Here is a 20,984-nt window from a genome sequence, read left to right as displayed (position 1 = left end):
CCTGGGTCCTGGCTTCGGATCAGCTTTGGATCTGCTGCGCCGGCCGCAGCAGCCATTGGAGGGTGAACCAATGGTAAAGGAAGACCTTTCTCCCTGTCTCTCTCTCTCTCACTGTCCACTCTGTCAAAGAAAGAAAGAAGGAAGGAAGGAAGGAAGGAAGGAAGGAAGGAAGGAAGGAAGGAAGGAAGGAAGGAAGGAAGGAAGGAAGGAAGGAAGGAAAGAAAGAAAGAAGGAAAGAAAGAAAGAAGGAAAGAAAGAAGGAAAGAAAGAAGGAAAGAAAGAAGGAAAGAAAGAAGGAAAGAAAGAAGGAAAGACGGAAAGACGGAAAGAGAGAGAAAGAAAGAGAGAAAGAGAAAGAGAGAGAGAGAAAGAGAGAAAGAAAGAGAAAGAAAGAAAGAGAGAGAGAAAGAGAGAAAGAAAGAGAGAGAGAGAAAGAGAGAGAAAGAAAGAGAGAGAAAGAAAGAAAGAGAAAGAGAAAGAAAAAGAAAGAAAGAAAGAGAGAAAGAAAGAGAAAGAAAGAGAAAGAGAGAGAAAGAAAAAGAAAGAAAGAAAGAAAGAAAGAAAGAAAGAAAGAAAGAAAGAAAGAAAGAAAGAAAGAAAGAAAGAAAGAAAGAAAGAAAAGCCCTGGACTGAAGCGCCAGCATCTCATATGTTCGAGTCCTGGCTGCTTCACGTCCAATCCAGCTCTCTGCTATGGTCTGGGAAAGCAGTAGAAGATGGCTCAAGTTCTTGGGCCCCTGCACCCATGTGGAAGACCCGGAAGAAGTTCCTGGCTCCGTGGGAAGTGAATCAAGGGATGGAAGACCTCTCTGTCTCTACCTAACTCTGCCTTTCAAATAAATACATAAAATAAATCTTAAAAAAAAAATTAAAGACTTCCAGAGACAACTATAAGTAATTTAGACTTGGGGCCAGTGCTGTGGCATAATAGGTTAAGCATCTGCCTGTGTGGCATTGGCATTCCATATGGGCACGGGTTTAAGTCCCAGCTGCTCCACTTTTGATCCAGCTTCCTTCTAATGGCCTGGGAAAGCAGCAGAGGATGGCCCAAGTGCTTGGGCCCCTGCACCCATGTGGGAGACCCAGAAGAAGCTCCTGGCTCCTGGCTTCAGATCAGCGCAGTTCTGGCCATTTGCGGAGTGAACCAATGGAAAGAAGACCTCTCTCCCTGTCTTTCCCTCTCTCTGTAACTCTGCCTCTCAAATAAACAAATCAATCTTTAAAAAAAAAAATTTAGACTCTCCCACTCACTGCTCTCTCCAGAAACCATATATTGTGTGTTGATGGCACAGAGAAAAGCAGAGCAGAGTCAGTTGTGCCGAATCTCTCGGGCTTAGACTGGACTGTTCCAGGGCCCTTCTCCCATCAGAAGTGAAACAGGAGCCCTGGTACCAGAGGCTTGAGAAGGACCCCAAGATTGCTCAGTTTGGAGACGTGCTTGACCTAGGACCTTCTGCACTGTCCCTGGAAGATAACTGTTCAGGGCACATCTACACTCTCCCAGGTTCTCACCCCCCCTCCCCCGGGTATTCTGGGGAGGGCACCTTCACCTATTTTGGTAAATGGTGCTGCAGTCTGGAAGAAACCCTAGTAAAATTGGCCGAGTTGGCCCAACCATGGCAAAGACTAAAGCATTTGGTTCCATATTAGTTATGACTCCAGGGTTCAAAAATTTTAATTTTACTTATTTATTTATTTGAGAGGTAGAGTTACAGACAGTGAGAGGCAGAGACAGAGACAAAGGACTTCCATCCACTGATTCACTCCCCAGATGGCCACAATGACCAGAGCTGAGCTGATCCAAAGCCAGGAGCCAGAAGCTTCTTCTGTGTCTCCCATGCTGGTGCAGGGGCCCAAGTACTTGGGCCATCTTCCACTGCTTTCCCAGAACATAGCAGAGAGCTGGATCGGAAGAGGAGCAGCCGGGACTCAAACTGGCGCTCATCTGGGACACAGATGCCGCAGGCAGAGGATCAACCTACTACAGCACAGTGCCGGCACCCACAAACTCTTTAACAATACCACTAGGTCCCAAATTATGAATGAGTTAGATTCTAAAATAGAATCTAAGTTCCCTTAGTAATAATGTTCTAACTGGTAGTTATGTTCTCAGATCTATATAAACTTTTCTTCAATTCTTTGTGACTTTATAACCCCTAATAATAGTGTTGGCCTTTGGATTGGGTCTTGGGAGCTGGGGACCATGTAGTATAATAGGGAAGGGAGGAAGGAAGAAAATTTCACTTCCCAAATGTCCACATTAACAAGAGATTGGCCAAGGCCAAAGCCAGAGCAGGAATTCAATCCAGCTTTCCCACATGGGCGGCGGCAAGGACTCAGTTATTGAGCCATCACCATTGCCTGCCAGAGTCTGCATTAGCAGGGAGCTGGAGTCAGCAACCAGAGCTGGGCCTCACACCCAGCACTTGGATGTGAGATGAGGCATCTGACCTGGGGTCTTAACTGTGAAGTCTCCCTGTTTTAAATCGTAACATGAAAAACAGTAAATGGCATTAGGGATAATAAGCAGTACTTTCCACTCATTACACAACCTAGTTTCTCTGTTCTCTCTGGCTTTTCTCACTGGAACTCAGCCAAGCCCGGAGAGTTTGCCTTGCTGAATGGCAAGGTGTCAGGAGCAAGGTTCAGGCTTCCTTGACTGCAAAACGCATCTTAGGAAGAGGACACACGAAGGCTTTCGAGAAAGATTTGCAATAAGATTCTATGAAAGCTCAAGAGGGCAGCCAGCACCCTGAGGTCTGCTCACCTTGAACACGCTGGGCACTTGAAGCTTTGGTGATGGGACGCCAATCAGAAAATCCACAATCACCATCGTGAAGATGGTGAGGAAGACGGCAAAGTCACTCACCATGGAGCGCACCTGGCAAAGAATTGGAGAGTAACTGTGAGGGAACAGTTCTTAAGGTCCTTGAAGAAGGCTTTCATTTTGCTATTGAATGAACACAGGCACAGTCAGACGACGTGTGAGTGTGGGTACACCCAAAGTAACCGAAGACTTCTGCTCAGGGCATTCAGGCTCAGGGTTGGCCCTGGTCTGCAAACTTGGACCAGCTAAGGACTAAGGTGTTAGCCGAGAACCTCTGTGGCTGCGTTAACTCCCCTTGTCCCTCATGCTGGGGTCTGGTCCCCCGCGGGTCCTGTCAGTGCTGCCTGTGGCTCATCCAGATTCAGATTCAGATTCAGAGCCCCTCTTGCCACCTCCCCGGCTCCAGGTCAAAGGCACCGTTGGCTCTTTTGGGCAACTACGGAAGTCACCTGATTCGCTTCTACTTTGTCCTCCACAGCTTTCTTCAAAGGCGGCTGCTGGGGACGAATTCAAAACTTCAGTTCACGTGTTATTCCCGTGAAACCTTAAAGCGGCTACTCATTTCACTGAGTTAAAAACCCAGGCCTTCCTGGCCTATGAGGCCAGCACTGCTGGCATCACCAGCCCTCTGATTCCAGCTCCTAACTGTCTTCTGCTCGCTCAGCTCCAGTCACACCCACTGTGTTCCCTCAACATGGCAGGCTCACTCCCACCTCAGGGCCTTTGCACTTGCTCATCTCACTACCTGAAAGGCTTCTCCTGGTGGCATCTGACTACTTCCTGTGGCCTCTGACTGGTTCACATGTTTGCCCTCTCTGATGGCGGACACCATCTGTTCAACTTCTGCATCCCCTGTAGCGCTTAACCCAGACCTGAGCAAGCCCGATGGCAAGTCATTAACTATGTGTCCAGATAAGAAATTAAAAAAAAAGACCTAGACCTTATTTAAGGCTTTTCTTCCTAAAGTCTAGGGATGCTTTATGCTGTGCATATGCACACAGGAAACATTATTTCCCGATGGAGCTTCTCCCCCCATTCACGACCCTGTTCAGTGAGCCCTCACTCACGGAAATGCCACCTTTTCCTCCTACCTGGGGCTCCCTTTCAAAGCAGTGGGTCATTCAGCGACCCTCCATGTGGCCTTGAATTCTGCCCAGCCCAACCCAGCAAAAGTCCAGCTCGCCCCACACACAATGCAAGCCGCATCAGGGAAAGGCTGCTGGGGCTTCAGCCCCAAACAGCAAGTCAGGAGCGTGTCAGCGCTATAGTGAAGCGTGGCCTGGGTTCTCGTGGGCGGAGCTGCCCCAGGCAATCACCCCAGGTGACCACGGTCACGAGCCAGCTCCAGCGACTGCACGCTGAGTGTCCCAGGGTTCTGGAAGGGAAACTTACCCGCATGGGGAAATGAGGCTTGGTACCTTTTACAAAACAAACTACCACCTTAAACATAGTGAGGCCTTGAAATCTAAAAGGTTTGCAGTGTCCTCATTCCACAAGGCCCATCTATGACAGAGGCTGCCGGACCAGAGAAGAGTGTGCCACAGCGTCCCCACAGGGACATGGGGAGCTTTCCAGCCGGCCGACCAGTGCACAGCACACAGGGGAACGGCAGGGTTTTCTCTCCAGCATCAGCTTTCTACCAGCACGGAAACCCAGGAGCGGGCTACCTACTCTGGTTGGGAAATAGCGGCTCGTCTTAAAGGTCTTCAGGGTGCTGGAGAGGATGAAGGTGGTGAAGAAGAGAATACAGGACCAGAAGAGCACATCAGGCGTGTAGGGCCCGTGGTGGCCACACGCGGACCCCACGAACTCTCCGTGCATCTCGTGGCACTCCTGGAGGGAGAGAGGCAGCATGTTGGGGGACAAGAGGCACAGGTGAAGGTGTGAAAAGCTGCTGCCTTCTGAGTCCACTGCTCGCTGTCACCGCACAGCCACTGGGGAGAGCAGGCCCATGGGACCTCCGTGCAGCTGGGGGACCTGCACCTGCACAGGCCCCTTTCAAGCAGGGTGACGAGTCCTGAGACACTTGTAAGATGGACCAGAGGGGCAGGTGGTAGGCGTGGTGGTGCTTTCTAATTCCAACTTCCAGCTAACGCATACCCTGGGAGGCAGCAGGCTTTGGCTCAAGGGCTTGGGCCTCTGTCAGCCATGTGGCAGATCTGCATTGAGTTCCCAGCTCCTAGCTCCAGCCTGGCCCAGCCCTGCTTGTTGAGGGCAACTGAGGAATGGATCAGTGGATGAAGAAACTGTCTCTCCTCTTTCACTGCCGTTCGAATAAATAATACTCTTTTTAAAAAATGAAACCAGGCCGGCGCCGCGGCTCACTAGGCTAATCCTCCGCCTAGCGGCGCCGGCACACCGGGTTCTAGTCCCGGTCGGGGCGCCGGATTCTGTCCCGGTTGCCCCTCTTCCAGGCCAGCCCTCTGCTGTGGCCAGGGAGTGCAGTGGAGGATGGCCCAGGTGCTTGGGCCCTGCACCCCATGGGAGACCAGGAAAAGCACCTGGCTCCTGGCTCCTGCCATCGGATCAGCGCGGTGCGCCGGCCGCAGCGTGCCGGCCGTGGCAGCCATTGGAGGGTGAACCAACGGCAAAGGAAGACCTTTCTCTCTGTCTCTCTCTCTCACTGTCCACTCTGCCTGTCAAAAAAAAAAAAAAAAAAGAAAGAAAAGAAACCAGGCCGGCGCCACGGCCCACTAGGCTAATCCTCCGCCTTGCGGCGCCGGCACACCAGGTTCTAGTCCCGGTCGGGGTGCCGGATTCTGTCCCGGTTGCCCCTCTTCCAGGCCAGCTCTCTGCTGTGGCCCGGGAGTGCAGTGGAGGATGGCCCGAGTACTTGGGCCCTCACCCCATGGGAGACCAGGATAAGTACCTGGCTCCTGCCTTCGGATCAGCGCGGTGCGCCAGCTGAAGCGTGCCGGCCGCGGCGGCCATTGGAGGGTGAACCAGTGGCAAAGGAAGACCTTTCTCTCTGTCTCTCCTTCTCACTGTCCACTCTGCCTGTCAAAAAAAGAAAAGAAAAAGAAAAAGAAAGAAAAAGAAAAAAGAAAAAAAAGAAACCAAAACTGTCCTGAAGAAACGCCACTTCCAAGGCCCTGGGAGGGCTGCAGCATTGTGTGCTGTTTGTATGACGGGGGTTCCGAACGCGAACAGTCCTTAGGCCCTGCAGAGCCGGGATCTGCCCCTGCCCGGCACGAGAGCACAGCCCTCGGGCAGGGTTACTGGGAGGGCGTGAGTGCGAGAAAAGAGAGGGGGAATTTTCTTGTCTTTTTATGTACAAGAGAACTTCTGCAAGGGAAAAGCAAAGTCAATAAGAATAAGGCTTCTTCCCCTCTATCCCTGCCTCAAAAAAAGCTTTATTTCTATCAATGCCAGAGTTTGCCCTGTCTTCCTCCCCCGGGAGTCCCCGTGGCCAGAGTGTGAGGGCGCGTGTGGAGACTTACGCTGACGGTCAGGTTGGCCCAGCCGACCTCTGCTGTCACGATGTTGCGGTCCTTCCAGTACTGGAGGGTGTGATTGTCTGGGTTCTCTGGGGGGGCACACCTGCAGCTGCGGGGGGGAGGGAGGGAGACGCCTAAGGAAAGCAGCCACACTCAGTTGAATGCTTGCCGCCTTGGCTGTCACTTCTCCTTGGCGTGCTTTAGATCCCTAAGGTGAGGCTCATCTGTAGGCTCAGCCACACCCCAGGTGAAGTGCAGTCTGCAGAGCACAGAGGTCCTGCTCCCCCGAGTCAGTTCTGCACAACTCCCTCCAGGCCTGGAGATCTCAGTCCCTTTAGCCCCCATCAGGCTGTTAGCCTCAAAACTGCAGTCTCCTGGGACTGTGAGGGAAGCTCCTCCTGACACCGCAGTATCCTTTGGTGACGTCCCACTGCCTTGGCCACTTCCTGGCTACTTACTCCATTGTCATCCCCAGGCCTCCTCTTCCGTGGAAACCAGACGAGACCGGACCAGGCCTGTCTCGCCAGCTCCCACACTGCCTCCCAATCGGGGCATGCTTTCATTCTGAACTGCCTGCTGGTATGGTCACCTGTTAACTTTAATTCATCTGTGAATCTAATCAACACACTTCCTAAAATGCAGTGAGGGAATGAAAATTCAAAAACGTTTCAACAGATTAGAATCATAGAAGGTCATTAAGAAAATAAAAAGCAATTAGGGAAAGTTACAAAGCTCTACCTTCAGGTTTAAAAATCAGTTCCAAAATTGGGAGCAACCAAGATTTCCTTAGGTAGGTGAGAGGGAAAATAAACTGTGGTGCACCAGATAGTGGGAAAGCATCCAGTACTAAAGAGAAATGAGCTGGGGCTGCTGGTGTGGCTCAGTGGGTTAAGCTGCTGCCTGCGACACCAGCATCCCACACGGGCACCAGTTCAAGTCCTGCTGCTCCACTTCCAATGCTGCTCCTTGCTAATGGCCTGTGAAAGATGATCCAAGTGCTTGGGCCCCTACAACCCATGTGGGAGACCCGGATGAAACTCCTGGCTCCTGGCTTTGGCCTGGCCCATCCCCAGCCATTGTAGGCATTTGGAGAATGAACCAGTGGATAGAAGCTCTCTTCTCTTTCTCCCTCCCTCCCTCCCTCTCTCTCTCTCCCTCCCTCCCTTCCTCCCTCTCTCCCTCTCTCTCTCTCTCTGTGTCCCTCTCTCTGTAACTCTACCTTTCAAATAAAATAAATAAAATAAATCTTTTTTAAAAAATGAGCTATCAAGCCATGAAAAGACAAGAAGGACCCTTAAATGCATACTAGTAAGAGAAGGAAGGAATCTGAAAAGGCCACACAACCAATCCAGCTCTATGAGATTCTAGAAAAGTCAAAACAAAACCATGGAGACAGTAAAAAGGTCAACAGTCGTCAGGAGTGGGGAGGGAGACAGGGTTAAACAGGCAGAGTGGGGAGGGCTTTTAGGGCAGTGAAACTGTTCTGCATTATTACAACAGGAAAGATGTCACTGTATACTTGTCAAAGCCCATACAGGGCACAACACCCAGAGTTAAGCCTGGGTGTATAAACCCAGGCCCAGGGCTCCACAGGAAACTATAAAGGTAAACTGTGGGCTGTGAGTGACTCTGGTGGGTCTAGGTTAGGTTCACTGATTATAACCAACACACCCTTTGGGGCAGGACGCCCACGGTGGGGAGGCTGTGCACATGTCAGGGCAGGAACATATGGAAACCACTTTCTGTCCAACTTTGCTGTGAACCCAAAACTGCTTTTTATATCTATTTTTTCAAGATCTGTTTTTTAAAAAGCCTATCTTTAAAAAAATCCATTCCATATCTATTAACATCAAAGCACTTCAAGAGCTGAGGGGTTCTGGCTTCATAGCTGCTCCACAGGAACCAGTAAAACACCCCGCTGGGTTTGATCATCCAAGAATTACACTTTCTAGATCTAAGGCCTGCTCCTCCAGGGCTGGTGCCTTCTGTCTTCTCCCTCTGCAATGTGCCTGGCACATAACAGGTGCTCAATAATCTGTTAAAGTCACCAGGCTCTGGACGTTATACTCCCTAACCGTTGTTTCTTTACAGAATCCTTTAAGAAGCTGAATGCACTGTGGATAAAGGTTACTGAATGGATAACCGGAGCAGGGAGAAGCGGGTGTGTGGCTGGTTGGCAGATGGCTCCACTTCTCTCCAGCAGCTTCAGGTTCAAACTGTTCGCTTTGCAACCAGATCGTCCACAACAGACTGGACGGCCAGAGGGGCAGGCACCTGATGTTCAGAGCTGAGGGAAGAGAGCTCCAGTCATGATCTGGAGAACGCTACTACAGAGCAGAAACGACCTACCAGGCCAGCCTTGCCCAGGTGGCTGCAAACCCAGCCAGCTACGGGTTCAGTTTTCCAGCTGATCCAACTGTGTTGAACCCTGAAGAAAACCCAGTCTCTTATACTGAAGTCTGTGTTTCTAGGTGTGTGTGATTGGTGGGAAAAACCCCTGGCTCAGAAAGGCATGATTAATACATCTCTACCTAAAGTGTTCTACTAGTTGCCCTTATACACTTTGAGAGAGAGAGAGAGAGAGAGAGAGAGAGAGAGAGCAAGCTCTCACCTCATCCTGTAACCCACGGGCTCACAAGTCCCCTGCCGTCTGGGCAGCTTAATTGTGCCTGAATGCCCAGAATTGGAAGACATGCTGGAAAGCAGTGCTCCATCATCGCTTCTGACTGCAGGCCCCTGGCCACCCCCCAGTCTCCTCAGCCACGCGGGAGCCCTGCTGCCAGGAGGCCCGAGACACTGCCCCCAAGGAAGCTCCCAGCGCTGCCTGGCACACATCAGCGCTCAACCCAAGCCTTTGGCGCTTCCCCAAACCTGCCAGAGCAGAAAGCACACTCACTAGTAGAGGCTGAGGCGGTCCAGCTGGCTGTGCATGTGGATGGGGTAGGTCTCCGCCAGGTGGATCAGCTTCTCTATGGCTTCGTAGATGAAAATGATACAAATCAGAGAGGCGAAGGCCTCCTCGGTGAAGCGGGTGATGTAGCAGACCAGGGAGCTGGCGTCTGTCGCCACCAGGACGATGCACAGGAAGGCGGTCCACAGGCCGATGCAGGCTCGCAGGGAGAGGTACGAAAGTGCGTAGTCTCTGGAATGAGACCACAGGGTGGCATCAGGAGACAGCGGTGGGAAACGCGCTAATTCATCTCATCCCCAGAGCAGCATCGCGGCTCAGCTTCTCTGCCCACTGAGGTCCTGAGCACAGCTAGGTCGAGTGCTGCTCCCTGTAGCCAGGCTATGGGAGGCAGAGAGGGGGGAATCGTCTCACTACAATGCTTCTGCCTTTATTGTCTCATACAACTGTTATTCTTGCAGTAAGAAAAAGGGGCTCAGCCTAATCCCATGTGCTCCCACTTCTAAACAAAATGAAGAAAATGATTTTTATAGGGAAAGTGGAAAAATTAGGGCATTTCTAAGCCCCTGTTATCACGAGCAACCAGAATAGAAAGGAGGGTGGGGCTGGCGCTGTGCCCTAGTGGATAAAGCCGCCTGCAGCACCAGCATTCCACGTAGGCGCGTGTTTGTGTCTGCTCCAGGCTGCTCCATTTCTGATCCAGCTCCCAGCAATGCACCTGGGAAAGCAGTGGAAGATGGACCAAGTGCTTGGGTTCCTGCACTCACATGGGAGACCTGGAAGAAACTCCTGGCTCCTGACTTCGGCCTGGCCAGGCTATTGTGGCCATTTGGGGAGTGAACCAGCAGATGGAACCTCTCTGTCTCTCCCTCTATCTCTATAACTCTGGCTTTCTAAATACATAAATAAATCTTTTTAAAAAACTGACTTAAGTGGCCAGTATTGTGGCACAGGGGATTAAGTCACTGCCTGTGACACTAGCAGCCTATACAGGCACTGGTTCAAGTCCAGCTGCTCTACTTCCTGGTGGAAGACCCAGGTGAAGCTCCTGGCTTCGGTCTGGCCCAGCTCAGGATGTTGTAGCCATTTGAGGAGTAACCTAGCCTACGGATCTCTCTCTCTCTCTCTCTCTCTTTCTTCTCTCTTTGTAACTCTGCCTTTCAAATAAATAAATAAATAAATAAATCTTCTAAGAGTTGAAATGGAGGGGCCAGCGGTGTGGAACAGTGATTTAAGTCACTGCCTGCAGCACCAGCATCCCTTATGGGCACTGGTTTGAATTCCAGCTGCTCCACTTCTAGTCCAGCTCCCTGCTAATGTGCTTGGAAAAGCAGTGGAGGATGGCCCAAGTGCTTGGACCGCTGCATCCATGTGGGAGACCTGAATGAAGCTCTTGGCTGCTTGGCTTCAGTCTGGCCCAGCTCTGGATATTGCAGCCATTTGGGAAGTGAACAAGCAGATGGAAGATCTTTCTTTCTTTCTCTCTCTCTCTCTCTCTCTCTCTTTCTCTCTTTCCTTCTCTCCCTCTCCCTCTCTGTAACTCTGTCTTTCAAACAAAATATTTTTTAAATGAAGATGGAAATGGAGGAGTTTGAACTAGAGAGGGAGATTTTTTTTAAAAAATGCAAAGTCAAGATTTCCATGGTGGCCGAGGGACAGCCTGCTAGTTTAGGTGTGCTGCTCCCAGGGGGCAGGATTGCAGACCAACTGATGCTCTCCCTTGCAGTTCCTTACACTCCTAAATAATATCTGCCTGCTCAGACCCGCCTTGCACCCTGGCACTCAGCCCTGGCAGCACAATCACCAGACCCAGTTAGGCATGTCACAAAAGCAAATGTCTTACTTGCAGAATTTGAACAAAATCTTTTCAAACACAAGCACTGGCCCAGTACTTCCCAGGATGGTGAGAGCCTGTCCCGCAAATAAGGAATAAGCAATCCCGGTCATGGAGGCTCCAAACAAGGATTCAATTGCACTCTGGGAGGGAAAGAAAAAGCAGAAAAGGCATCAGTGAGTCCACAGCTCACAGCCCGTCAGCAAAAGGCAGTGTCTGCCTATGTCCATTCCTGCCTTCCCTTTCCCGGTGCCCCGACAGCAACCTGCCTGCAGTTCACCTGACCAAGAGGGATGTGTATACACCACGTAATACATACTACACAGATTCCTCTCTAATGATTTAAGTGGCCAAATCCATCCGTGTCCAATTCCCCAACTAAGGACTATACTTCAGTGACTCCATTTAGTACTCAAAAATCCATGGGCAGGGCCGGTGCCATGGTGTACTGGGTTAATCCTGCGCCTGTGGCGCCAGCATCCCATATGGACATCGGGTTCTAGTCCCAGTTGTTCCTCTTCCAGTCCAGCTCTCTGCTGTGGCCTGGGAGGGCAGTGGAGGGTGGCCTGGGAGGGCAGTGGAGGATGGCCCAAGTGCTTGGGCCCCTGCACCCGTGTAGGAGACCAAGGAAAGGTACCTGGCTCCTGACTTCAGATCGGTGCGGCTCTGGCCGTGGTGGCCATTTGGGGAATGAATCAATGGTAGGAAGACTATTCTCTCTGTCTCTCCCTCTCACTGTCTGTAACTCTACCTGTCAAATAAATAAATAAAAATTTTTTAAAAAAATCTATGGGCAGGACAAGGGTGCCGTCTGCCCCACAAGCTTTCTTTTTTTTTTTTTTTTTTTTTTTTGGACAGGCAGAGTGGACAGTGAGAGAGAGACAGAGAGAAAGGTCTTCCTTTTGCCATTGGTTCACCCTCCAGTGGCTGCCGAGGCTGGCGCGCTGCAGCCAGCGCACCGCGCTGATCCGAAGGCAGGAGCCAGGTGCTTATCCTGGTCTCCCATGGGGTGCAGGGCAGACAGCTGACCTGGAAGAGGGGCAACCGGGACAGAATCCAATGCCCCAACCAGGACTAGAACCCGGTGTGCTGGCGCCACAGGCAGAGGATTAGCCTACTGAGCCACGGCGCCGGCCCGGACTCACTTTCAAATGGCATCAATAGACTCACTGTCCACCCCTGGGGCCAGAGGCACTTCCCCTGGGCAGATGAGGGTCGGTTCTCCGGGGAGAAGCACATGGCTGTTTGGTAGGTGGTCAGAAGGGCACAGCAATTCAGGAGAAAGAATCTGACCTTCTTAGCCCAAGCCCAGCTAACTCCACCCCCAGCCCCTCAAAGGACCTGGCTGGAACGATTAAGAGTGATTAAAAGTCCTTACTATGCGTCCCTCCGTGGCTTCTCCGAGCAGTCCCCCAAAGGTGATGACAGGTGACATGCAGGCACAGTACAGGAACAGAAAGGACGCCAAACACTGCAGGCTTAGCGCATCCCGGTAGTCGCTCCAGTACCAGGGGGCTTTCCGCTTGATATCCAGCACCAAGCCCCCAAACAGCCTGTGGAAACACGGCAGGCAGGCCTCTAACTACCTTCAGAAAAGCACTTCAGAGTGCTCCGTAGCAGTGACAGTGACGGGATGCTTTGGCTTCAACCCCACACCAAGTACAGGAGAGCTCTCTGGAGTCAGCAAAGATTCTATTTGCAACCAAAAGCAGGACTTAGACTAAATTTGAATGATTATCCCAAGCATAAAAATAATGAATTTGCATACATTTATTATGGTACCAAGTTAAAGAACTCAAAAACAATTAACAGGAAAGCAAGGATTAGCTTAAATTCTGGGCTGTTAAAAGCAAATGTGAAAAACCAACTCAAGATATTAAAGCTGTTAGTTTTATTACGTGTTGTCTACATTAAAAAACCTCCATCCCAGGCTCTTTCCTACTGTGAACAACTACGCTCCTTACTCTTGAGAAATCAGCATGATTCATTCATGCAATTGACAAGGAGTAGCAGATACAGGCATGGGCACTGAGCCATGTACCGGGGATGCAGCTGTGAGCGAGACAGAGCCACAGCCTGCTCCCCAGGACCAACAGCCAGTGGCGGGGGGGGGGGGGGGGGGGGCAGGCACTGACGGGAGGGGGATGCAGCAGCACAGATCAGGGAGGGGCACTTTTGGGCCAGAGGAGATAGCAGGGGTAATGCCCAGGTGTGAGAGTGCGTTACAGGTTCGAGGTGCTGCATGAAGCATGATGGATAATCCTGTGTGTGGGGTTGGAGGAGCTGAGTCTCAAAGCACCTTGTTTTGAGGAATTAGAGCTTTATCCCAACACTATGCTCAGTTGTTGCAAGACCATCAACAGGAGCATTCTGGAAGGATCACTCCTGTGCCGATGTGAAGAAGGGGGCGTGGACTGGGAGGAGGAGCGGTGAGTGGATTCAAGGGTTAATCAAGGGGGAGATTCTAGAGGACTTAGGGGAAGGACTGCAGGGTCCTTTCCACTCCCCCAGGGATAGGACACACCAGGGGCAGGAGATCCCGCTCGGAGGAGGGGGAGCACTCCTGGATGTGGGCAGTCACTGTATGGGGTTGGGGGGAAGAGGGCTACTACCGAATGGGAACAGAGTAACCAAGCACCAACCTTGAGCAACCCCTGGGTCAAACCAATGAACTCTAAAAGACAATACTAAGATAATCACAAAAAAAGCTTAATACGGGCTGAGCGTTAGGCAATTTAGAGAATGGCTGTTAATTTTGTAAGATTTTGTAGCGGCATAATAATTATTTTTATTGATGTCCTTATCAGAGATACATACTGAGGTATTTACAGGTGAAATGATACGAAGTTGGTGATTTGGCTTAAAACCAATCTAGAAAACATAATAATAAAGGTAGAAAGAAATGGATGGAACAGGGTTAGCAAAATGTTGGTAACAGTGGGTGTGTGGAGTTCTTATACTACTCTCTCTCTCTCTCTCTATATATATATAGTGTGTATGTATATATATAGTGTATATAGATATAGATATAGATATAGAGAGAGACCAAAACAGCAAAAACAGCAGCAGCCCACTCAGGGGAGAAGGCTTAGCCAGCCCTGTCTTTCCCTCTCCCGCCCAGGAGCCTGGAGGAGTGAGGCGGCCTGGGATCTGCACATCAGGAGAGCAGGCTCGGCCAGTGCTCTTCTCCCCTCCCTGCCCTCCCCCAGTCAGGGACCATGGGTGTCCAGGGACCCAGGCCAGACACTGTTCTGTTTCCCAACACGCTCTCTGTCTCTGGCGTTGGTGGGTGGAGTTGGGATTCACGTTTCCTCAACTTACAGCAGTCAGTGGCAGTCTGGGACTGGGCTGAGGACAGAGAGCCAAACCCAGCCTGTGAGCTGCTTGGTCTGGCCTGCTCTGGCCCCACCTAGCTCGGGTAAAGTTTGGAGCCATCTGCAGGCTCTGAGCCAGATCACAGAAGTTCCACCGCATGCTTGGGACCAAGGCTCCAGTTAGCAATAAAGCGTCACTTGGTCGCGACACTTTCTCCTCTGGGAAAGCAGCCCCGCAAGGACTTCCCACGCAGCAGTGACTCCCGAGGGCGAGTTCCAGTGTTTCTGGTCCACAGAAAACACAGCATCTTATTACTGCACGGCGAGCAGCTCCTCACCACCAGGAAGCTTCCTCGGAAGCGCAGGATTCTGGGAGAAAGGCCTCCTTCGGCAATAGTGGGCCTTGCCCCACTCAGACCCCTGAGGGGCCACTGTGACCACTTAGGCCCGGGGTACAGGAGGTGTCTTCAGGGTGAGCAAGGATGAAAGAAAGACTTGTGCAAAAAGGAGACACGGGAAGCCAGAGAGAGGAAGCCAGAGAGAGGAAGCCAGAGAGGAAGCCATCTGTGCCTGGTGGTGACTGGGGGGTGGCGGTGGGGGGATCTGAGGCTCCTACTGACAGCATAACCATAGATCAATAAACTAATCTGAGCAGTTTACAGAGTCAGCCTCATACCTCATGCACACATAACATCAGACCCTAATTGCATCAACCAGGCATGGAGGCTCCTCTCCAGGTCTCAGGCGTCCCCTCCCTTTCAACTCCGCCCTTGATGTCCTGGTGTTGGGGCACAAGGCACACAGGCATCCGTATTCACACTTGATGCAAGAAAGGGCTCAGCCGTGCACAGGGTCACAGGAAGCCCCTCCCTGGAGGGCTTCCGGCCGGCCAGCCCGCCATCTGCCTGGTGTGCTCGGAGGACCCCTGTTTGAAGTGTGTGTGGGAGGAGGGGGGTCATCGAGATAAAGCTCCTCATTCTTCTTTTCATTTATCCTTCCCCAAAGGGGCATCCCTGGTAAGGGGCATAAATCAATGCTGCAAAACCCCTTTCTAGGGTGTCCTACTTGCCGTGGCTCTCCTGGCCCAGGAACAGTCTGGCCACACCTTCTTCTTTGCTACACGCGGTGTCCTTGCCAGTGTCAGCATCAGAGAGAATCAGGACACCCGTCTGATGGCACGGAGGGTCACAAAACGCAGACCTCGGAGTACTGATTTCAACTCGGTTTCCTTTCCCACCTCTGAGTCTACTCTACCCTGTCTTTGAGTGCCTTTCCATGCAACAAGGACAACAATGCCCTAGTCTCAAGTTTTGCCCAAGGTTGTACAACACAATATGCATAAAACAGGTTTTTGCATGTCAAAGAAATACAATAAATGGCCTGAAGATTCATAAAGCCCAAGATAATTTTTTTTTCTTTTGCCAGGCAGAGTTAAACAGTGAGAGAGACAGAGAGACAGAGAGAGAGTTATAGACAGTGAGAGAGAGACAGAGAGAAAGGTCTTCCCTCCGTTGGTTCAGTCCCCCAATGGCCGCCATGGCCGGCACTACGCTGATCCAAAGCCAGGAGCCAGGTGCTTCCTCCTGGTCTCCCATGCGGGTACAGGGATCCAAGCACTCAGGCCATCCTCCACTGCCCTCCTGGGCCACAGCAGAGAGCTGGACTGGAAGAGGAGCAACAGGGACTAGTACCCAGCACCCCAACCGGGACTAGAACCCGAGGTGCCAGCGCCACAGGCGGAGGATTAGCCAAGTGAGCTACGGCACTGGCCAAGATAATGTGTTTTTAGAATGTGCACTGTAGGAAGGTCCAGAAACTTCTAGGATGTCCACCTGCAGAGAAGGAGTGGCATTGTGGAGTAGTGGGTCAAGCCGCCTGCCTGCAACCCCAGTATTCCATATGGGCACCGGTTCAATTCCCAACTGCTCCATTTCTAAACAAGCTCCCTGCTAATGGCCTGGGAAAGCAGAAGATGGCTCAAATCCTTGGGGCCTCTGCACCCACATAGGAGACCTGGATGAAGTTCCTGGCCCTTGGCTTTGGCCTGGGCCAGCCCTGGCCATTGTGGCCATTTGGGGAGTAAATCAGCAGATGCAAGATTTTTTTTTTCTCTCCCTCTTTCATCCCCTCTCTCTGTAACTCTGCCTTTCACATAATTTTTTCTTAAATAATAATTAAAAAAAAAAAGAAAGAAAAGGCACCTGGGCTGGCCTGGAACTGTGACGCCTGATGCAGGCATTAGGCAACAGGCCGAAGGGCCTACACAGGAGGAAGGGCATGTGTCTCGAGACCCTTTACCAAGGGCTCAAAGGAAAACACCAGCAGCTCAGGAAGAGGAAACATCGTCTCTCAGGCCAAGCAGAAGTAAGCTCTGAGCCCAGGGCTTCCTTTCAGCTCTGTCAATTCCAGAAATTTCTGACACGACGTTATGTAAGAACACCTTCAAACCCCCTTTGACTTTGTGAGGCAGAGTACCTATGGTTTGTGCATGGTCCTGGCAATCTGAGATTTTCTTTCCAGCCATCAGGTACCATTTCTGAGATCTAATAACTGTTGAGCCAACCTCCTGGTCTCCTGACCCCCCGTGTGCAACTGAGCACAAAGGAGCCCTCTCAAAAAGCCTGGGATCCTAGTTTACTCTGCTTTCCTGGAAACCGCACCTCTGCACGGCTTGTGTTTGGGAAGACACCCTCTTGCCCTCAAATCCACTACTTTCAAACTCCGGAAGTCCTAGGGAGTTAACTTTTATATACAAAAGGTAAACTGTAACTCTGGAAAATGATCAAATCCATGCTGAAGTAAGCACTACCTCCCCAGGACAGTCTCAGTCCTGGGATCCGTTCCAAGGGCAGATGCTTCCCCGGACCTGCCGCTCAGGACCTGGCCTCCCCACCCAATTCAGAGCTCTCCCAACTTCCAAGGAAAGGCCTCGCTCACTCTGGGTGGTCGTTCTTTTCTGAGACTCCCTCCAATCAGAGGGCTTCTGCTTTCCACCAATGCTCCCTTCCAGGGCAGAGCTATCTGCCTGCACCCTCAAACACAAACCTAAAACCAGACGTGTACTCCGGTCAGGACCCCACTAGTGCAGTGCCATGCCTCCTGGTTCCCTGTCTCCTCCCCTGGCTTCGTCCTCAATTTCCAATACTGGAAAAACACATTGATCCCCACAATTCCAAAACAACCCTGTGTTTCCAGTGATCAGAGGACTGAGGCTAGAAGAATAAGGAAAGCAACTCCAAGCAAGGGAGGAAGAAAAGAAAGAAGCAAGGGAGGTGGCCGGCGCCGCGGCTCACTAGGCTAATCCTCCGCCTTGCAGCGCCGGCACACCGGGTTCTAGTCCTGGTCAGGGCGTCGGATTCTGTCCCGGTTGCCCCTCTTCCAGGCCAGCTCTCTGCTGTGGCCAGGGAGTGCAGTGGAGGATGGCCCAAGTACTTGGGCCCTGCACCCCATGGGAGACCAGGAGAAGCACCTGGCTCCTACCATCGGATCAGCACGGTGCGCCGGCCACAGCGCACCGGCCGCGGCGGCCATTGGAGGGTGAACCAATGGCAAAGGAAGACCTTTCTCTCTCTCTCTCTCTCTCTCACTGTCCACTCTGCCTGTCAAAAAAAAAAAAAAAAAAAAAGAAGAAGAAGAAGAAGAAGAAGAAGAAGAAGCAAGGGAGGGGCCAGCACTGTGGTGTAGCAGGTAAAGCCACCACCTGCAGTGCCAGCATCCCATATGGGTGCCGGTTCAAGTCCTGGCTGCTCCACTTCCGGTCCAGCTCTCTGCTATGGCCTGGGAAAGAGTAAAAGATGGCCCAAGTCCTGGGAGACCTGTGAGAGACCCGAAAGAAGCTCCTGGCTTCGGATCAGCACAGCTCCAGCCATTGCAGCCAACTGTGGAGTGAATCAATTGAATCTCTCTCTCTCTGCCTTTCCTTCCCTCTTTGTGTAACTCTGACTTTCAAATAAATAAATAAATCTTGAAACAAACAAACAAGAGAGTAGAGAAGGTAAAGCTGCCTCTGTGGTCCCAGCTCCACCCCGCAGATCCTGCTGAGACACAGCGTAACTCACAGAGCCACAGCCACAGCCTGAACCTCCTCCCAAGGTCCAGGGACACCTCTGCATGTCATGCCAGCCCCAAATATCACCTTCTCACCTGGGGAACCAAACCTCCTACTCGGGGGCTTGCTTTCTTCCCCTGCCAATAAGAGCCTCCTTCTTAGATATCTGTCCTTAAAATCTTGGCCTACAAGAGTAGGCTGCCTATTCAGAGACACATGCATCTCAGTTTCCGTCTTCCTCCCCTAAGGGAGCTCCTTAACCTGAAATGGTCACTCGGCATTTATCTGCACCTAGTCCATTCCATGCTACAGTTAGGCATCACTCATCAAATAGAGCGTCTACTCTGCAGGGTCCTGGCCAGGTGCCAGAACAGAACGCAGCCCCTGCCCTCTGAGAGCTAACAGCCTAACAGGAAAGACATCGACTCAAACAACAATCACAACATATGATACAGGCTACGGTGGGAAAAGGGGGTTAGAGCTCAGTGCTGTGGCGTCACCCAGCAGGAACACCCAACTTCATCTACAGGGGCCTGGATGGCTCCCCAAGGAAGTGACACCTGAGCTGAGACAAAGGATGCTAGCAGGAGTTAGCAGATGAGGAAAGGGAAAAGGGTTCATATCAGGGAAGATTGTGCAGGAAGGAGTGCAAGTGACATAGAAAATGATGGCTTGAGAAACCTGAATGACAATTTGACATATTCACAATACGCATAATCAGTGGTTTCGTTTCTAAAGTCATCCCCAGCCGTTAAATTCCAACTGCAGAGAAAGCTGCAAGCAAAGAGGACGCCTCATTCTTTTATGCAACCTCCGCCCAGGGAGCTGCGCATGCCGGGAGACTTACCGCCCAGTGCGCTGAAGCTCTGGCCCACTGTGGCCCCCGTGCGGCTCGGGTTCTATGTGGCAAACGTTTCCATTGGGAACGCCAGGCATTTTCCTTTTCTCCTGTTAACAGAGGACCACAAAGTTAGCAGAGTCAGCATTTACTGTGGGAGAAGTAATCCCAAAGCAACCAAAAAACGCCTGCAGCTCTCAAATGCATTTGCTAATGTGATGCGGTTTATCAACTTTCCGGAGGGGGGGGGGGCGGGGGGATGCCTAATTTTTCTTTCTTTTCCAGCAGTCAATTCTGGTGTCTTGTCTGGAAATAGAGAAATGGGGGCAGCCGAGATGACCTAAGTCTCAGCTGCAAATCTGCTTTGTGCGATCTTCATTCTGCCTCTGCACCTTGCCCTGGGAGATGGCTTTGGCCGTCATGTGTACAACCAGGGCTAACAGCATCCTGGGGGCAGGGGGAGGAGAATGCTGCTGGGGAGGCTGAACGCACACAAAACACATGGCCTGGTGCTGGTGCACCATGGGAGCTTTCTTTCCACCTTCAAAGAACTTCATTTGCCCTTTCTGCACAACTTGGTCTTTTCACTGGAGGGCTTCCTACACGATATACTCCTAAGAATGCCTGCCATTCGACATCAGTCTTCAAATCTGCAAGGTTGCCTGACCCCGTCACACCTGAGCCAGTCTGTGTCCCTGCAGCTGCGCTAGTGTCAGAGTTCTGATGGCCTGGGTGCCCTGGAGCAGGGCCGTCTCTGGGCTCAGGGTAGACCCACGTGATCTTTGCTTTGTCAGGCCCCTGCAGTGACATTGGCAGCACTAGCCGCTGGGCTAACGCACATACATTACCTGGGAAGGGACGTTTTTGGGTGGCTCGATTCGAATGGAGGGGTCCCACTCTCCTGGAGGCAGCACTGTCACCTGGTCTAGGAACTCATCAATGCCTGCCAAGAGATCATCTCGCTCTTTGGCTTTATATGCCACGTCGTGGAAAATCTACAGGAAGAAAAAGCCCTCAGGAAAGCTGCAAGGGCAAACCATCACCGGAGGATACAGGGATGGATGCACAAAGCCTCTTATTTTTTACCTCTGTCATGGGGATCTGTGAGACAGAAAACTTTAGAAAAATGTCAGGATAGAAGGACTTTTAAAAATGAATATGGGTCAAAGAGAACTAAATATATGTATGCTAATGTAAGAAGCAGTGATTCTCAAGTTGTACAATTCTGTTAGCTACACAAAGTAGGAAAGAAAGGTTCCAGGGAAAATGCTCCTGATCTTAATGGTTGGGAAGACGATGGACTTCCTAATGAGTAAGGAGCTAAGCTTCCCAATGGTGACGGGCTGGGGACACATGGCTCACGCCTCTCTGTGTCCACTAAGACACATGTGTTCTCAGCCCAGCTCTGCGGCTGAGCACCGTCCTCACCAGGGAATGCACAATGCACCCAGTCTGGTTGCCTTGGCACAGGCAAGTCAGCACACTCACACTACCCTGCCTGAGGCCACACCCCTGACCTTAGACAACTGCTTTCATCTACGTGGAAAGGGAGTGAGGTTTCTGTATGTGAACAGCTTGGATGCATTTAGTTAACTTTCTGTTTCTAGCAAGTTATGTCAGCCTTAATATCTCTCCCTCTATATCACACTCAGCAGTAATTTTCCCAGGAAAAAAAAAAAGGTTCTCTGCATCCTTGATCACTCCATAAGGAAGCAAAATCCCCGGAGGACTTAGCCTTCCTCAGCCAGCTCTCAGCAGAGCGCTCGGAACCGCTTGCT

At 51.3% G+C, this 20,984-nt stretch overlaps 1 protein-coding gene across 3 annotated transcripts in view; it reads right to left on the bottom strand.

The window, feature by feature from the left end:
- The window catches only part of SLC4A8 (solute carrier family 4 member 8), an 82,296-nt gene that overhangs the window by 21,841 nt on the left and 39,471 nt on the right, over positions 1 to 20,984 (bottom strand). For 2 of the 3 annotated variants that reach the window (XM_051845480.2, XM_070052255.1), the window contains exons 10-18: positions 20,055 to 20,201; positions 19,216 to 19,316; positions 12,385 to 12,559; positions 11,016 to 11,149; positions 9,161 to 9,406; positions 6,268 to 6,373; positions 4,499 to 4,660; positions 3,277 to 3,321; positions 2,768 to 2,881 (exon numbers count right to left, since the gene is read on the bottom strand). In XM_051845480.2, coding sequence (XP_051701440.1) covers positions 2,768 to 2,881; positions 3,277 to 3,321; positions 4,499 to 4,660; positions 6,268 to 6,373; positions 9,161 to 9,406; positions 11,016 to 11,149; positions 12,385 to 12,559; positions 19,216 to 19,316; positions 20,055 to 20,201 — 1,230 coding nt within the window. The remainder of the gene's footprint in view (positions 1 to 2,767; positions 2,882 to 3,276; positions 3,322 to 4,498; positions 4,661 to 6,267; positions 6,374 to 9,160; positions 9,407 to 11,015; positions 11,150 to 12,384; positions 12,560 to 19,215; positions 19,317 to 20,054; positions 20,202 to 20,984) is intronic. The other variant, XM_070052254.1, reaches the window with a different exon arrangement.

Source organism: Oryctolagus cuniculus, chromosome 11 (genome assembly GCF_964237555.1).
Source record: "Oryctolagus cuniculus chromosome 11, mOryCun1.1, whole genome shotgun sequence".
Taxonomy (NCBI): domain Eukaryota; kingdom Metazoa; phylum Chordata; class Mammalia; order Lagomorpha; family Leporidae; genus Oryctolagus; species Oryctolagus cuniculus.
Note: the sequence above shows the minus strand (reverse complement) of the source record. Positions and strands in the feature narration are given on the sequence as shown.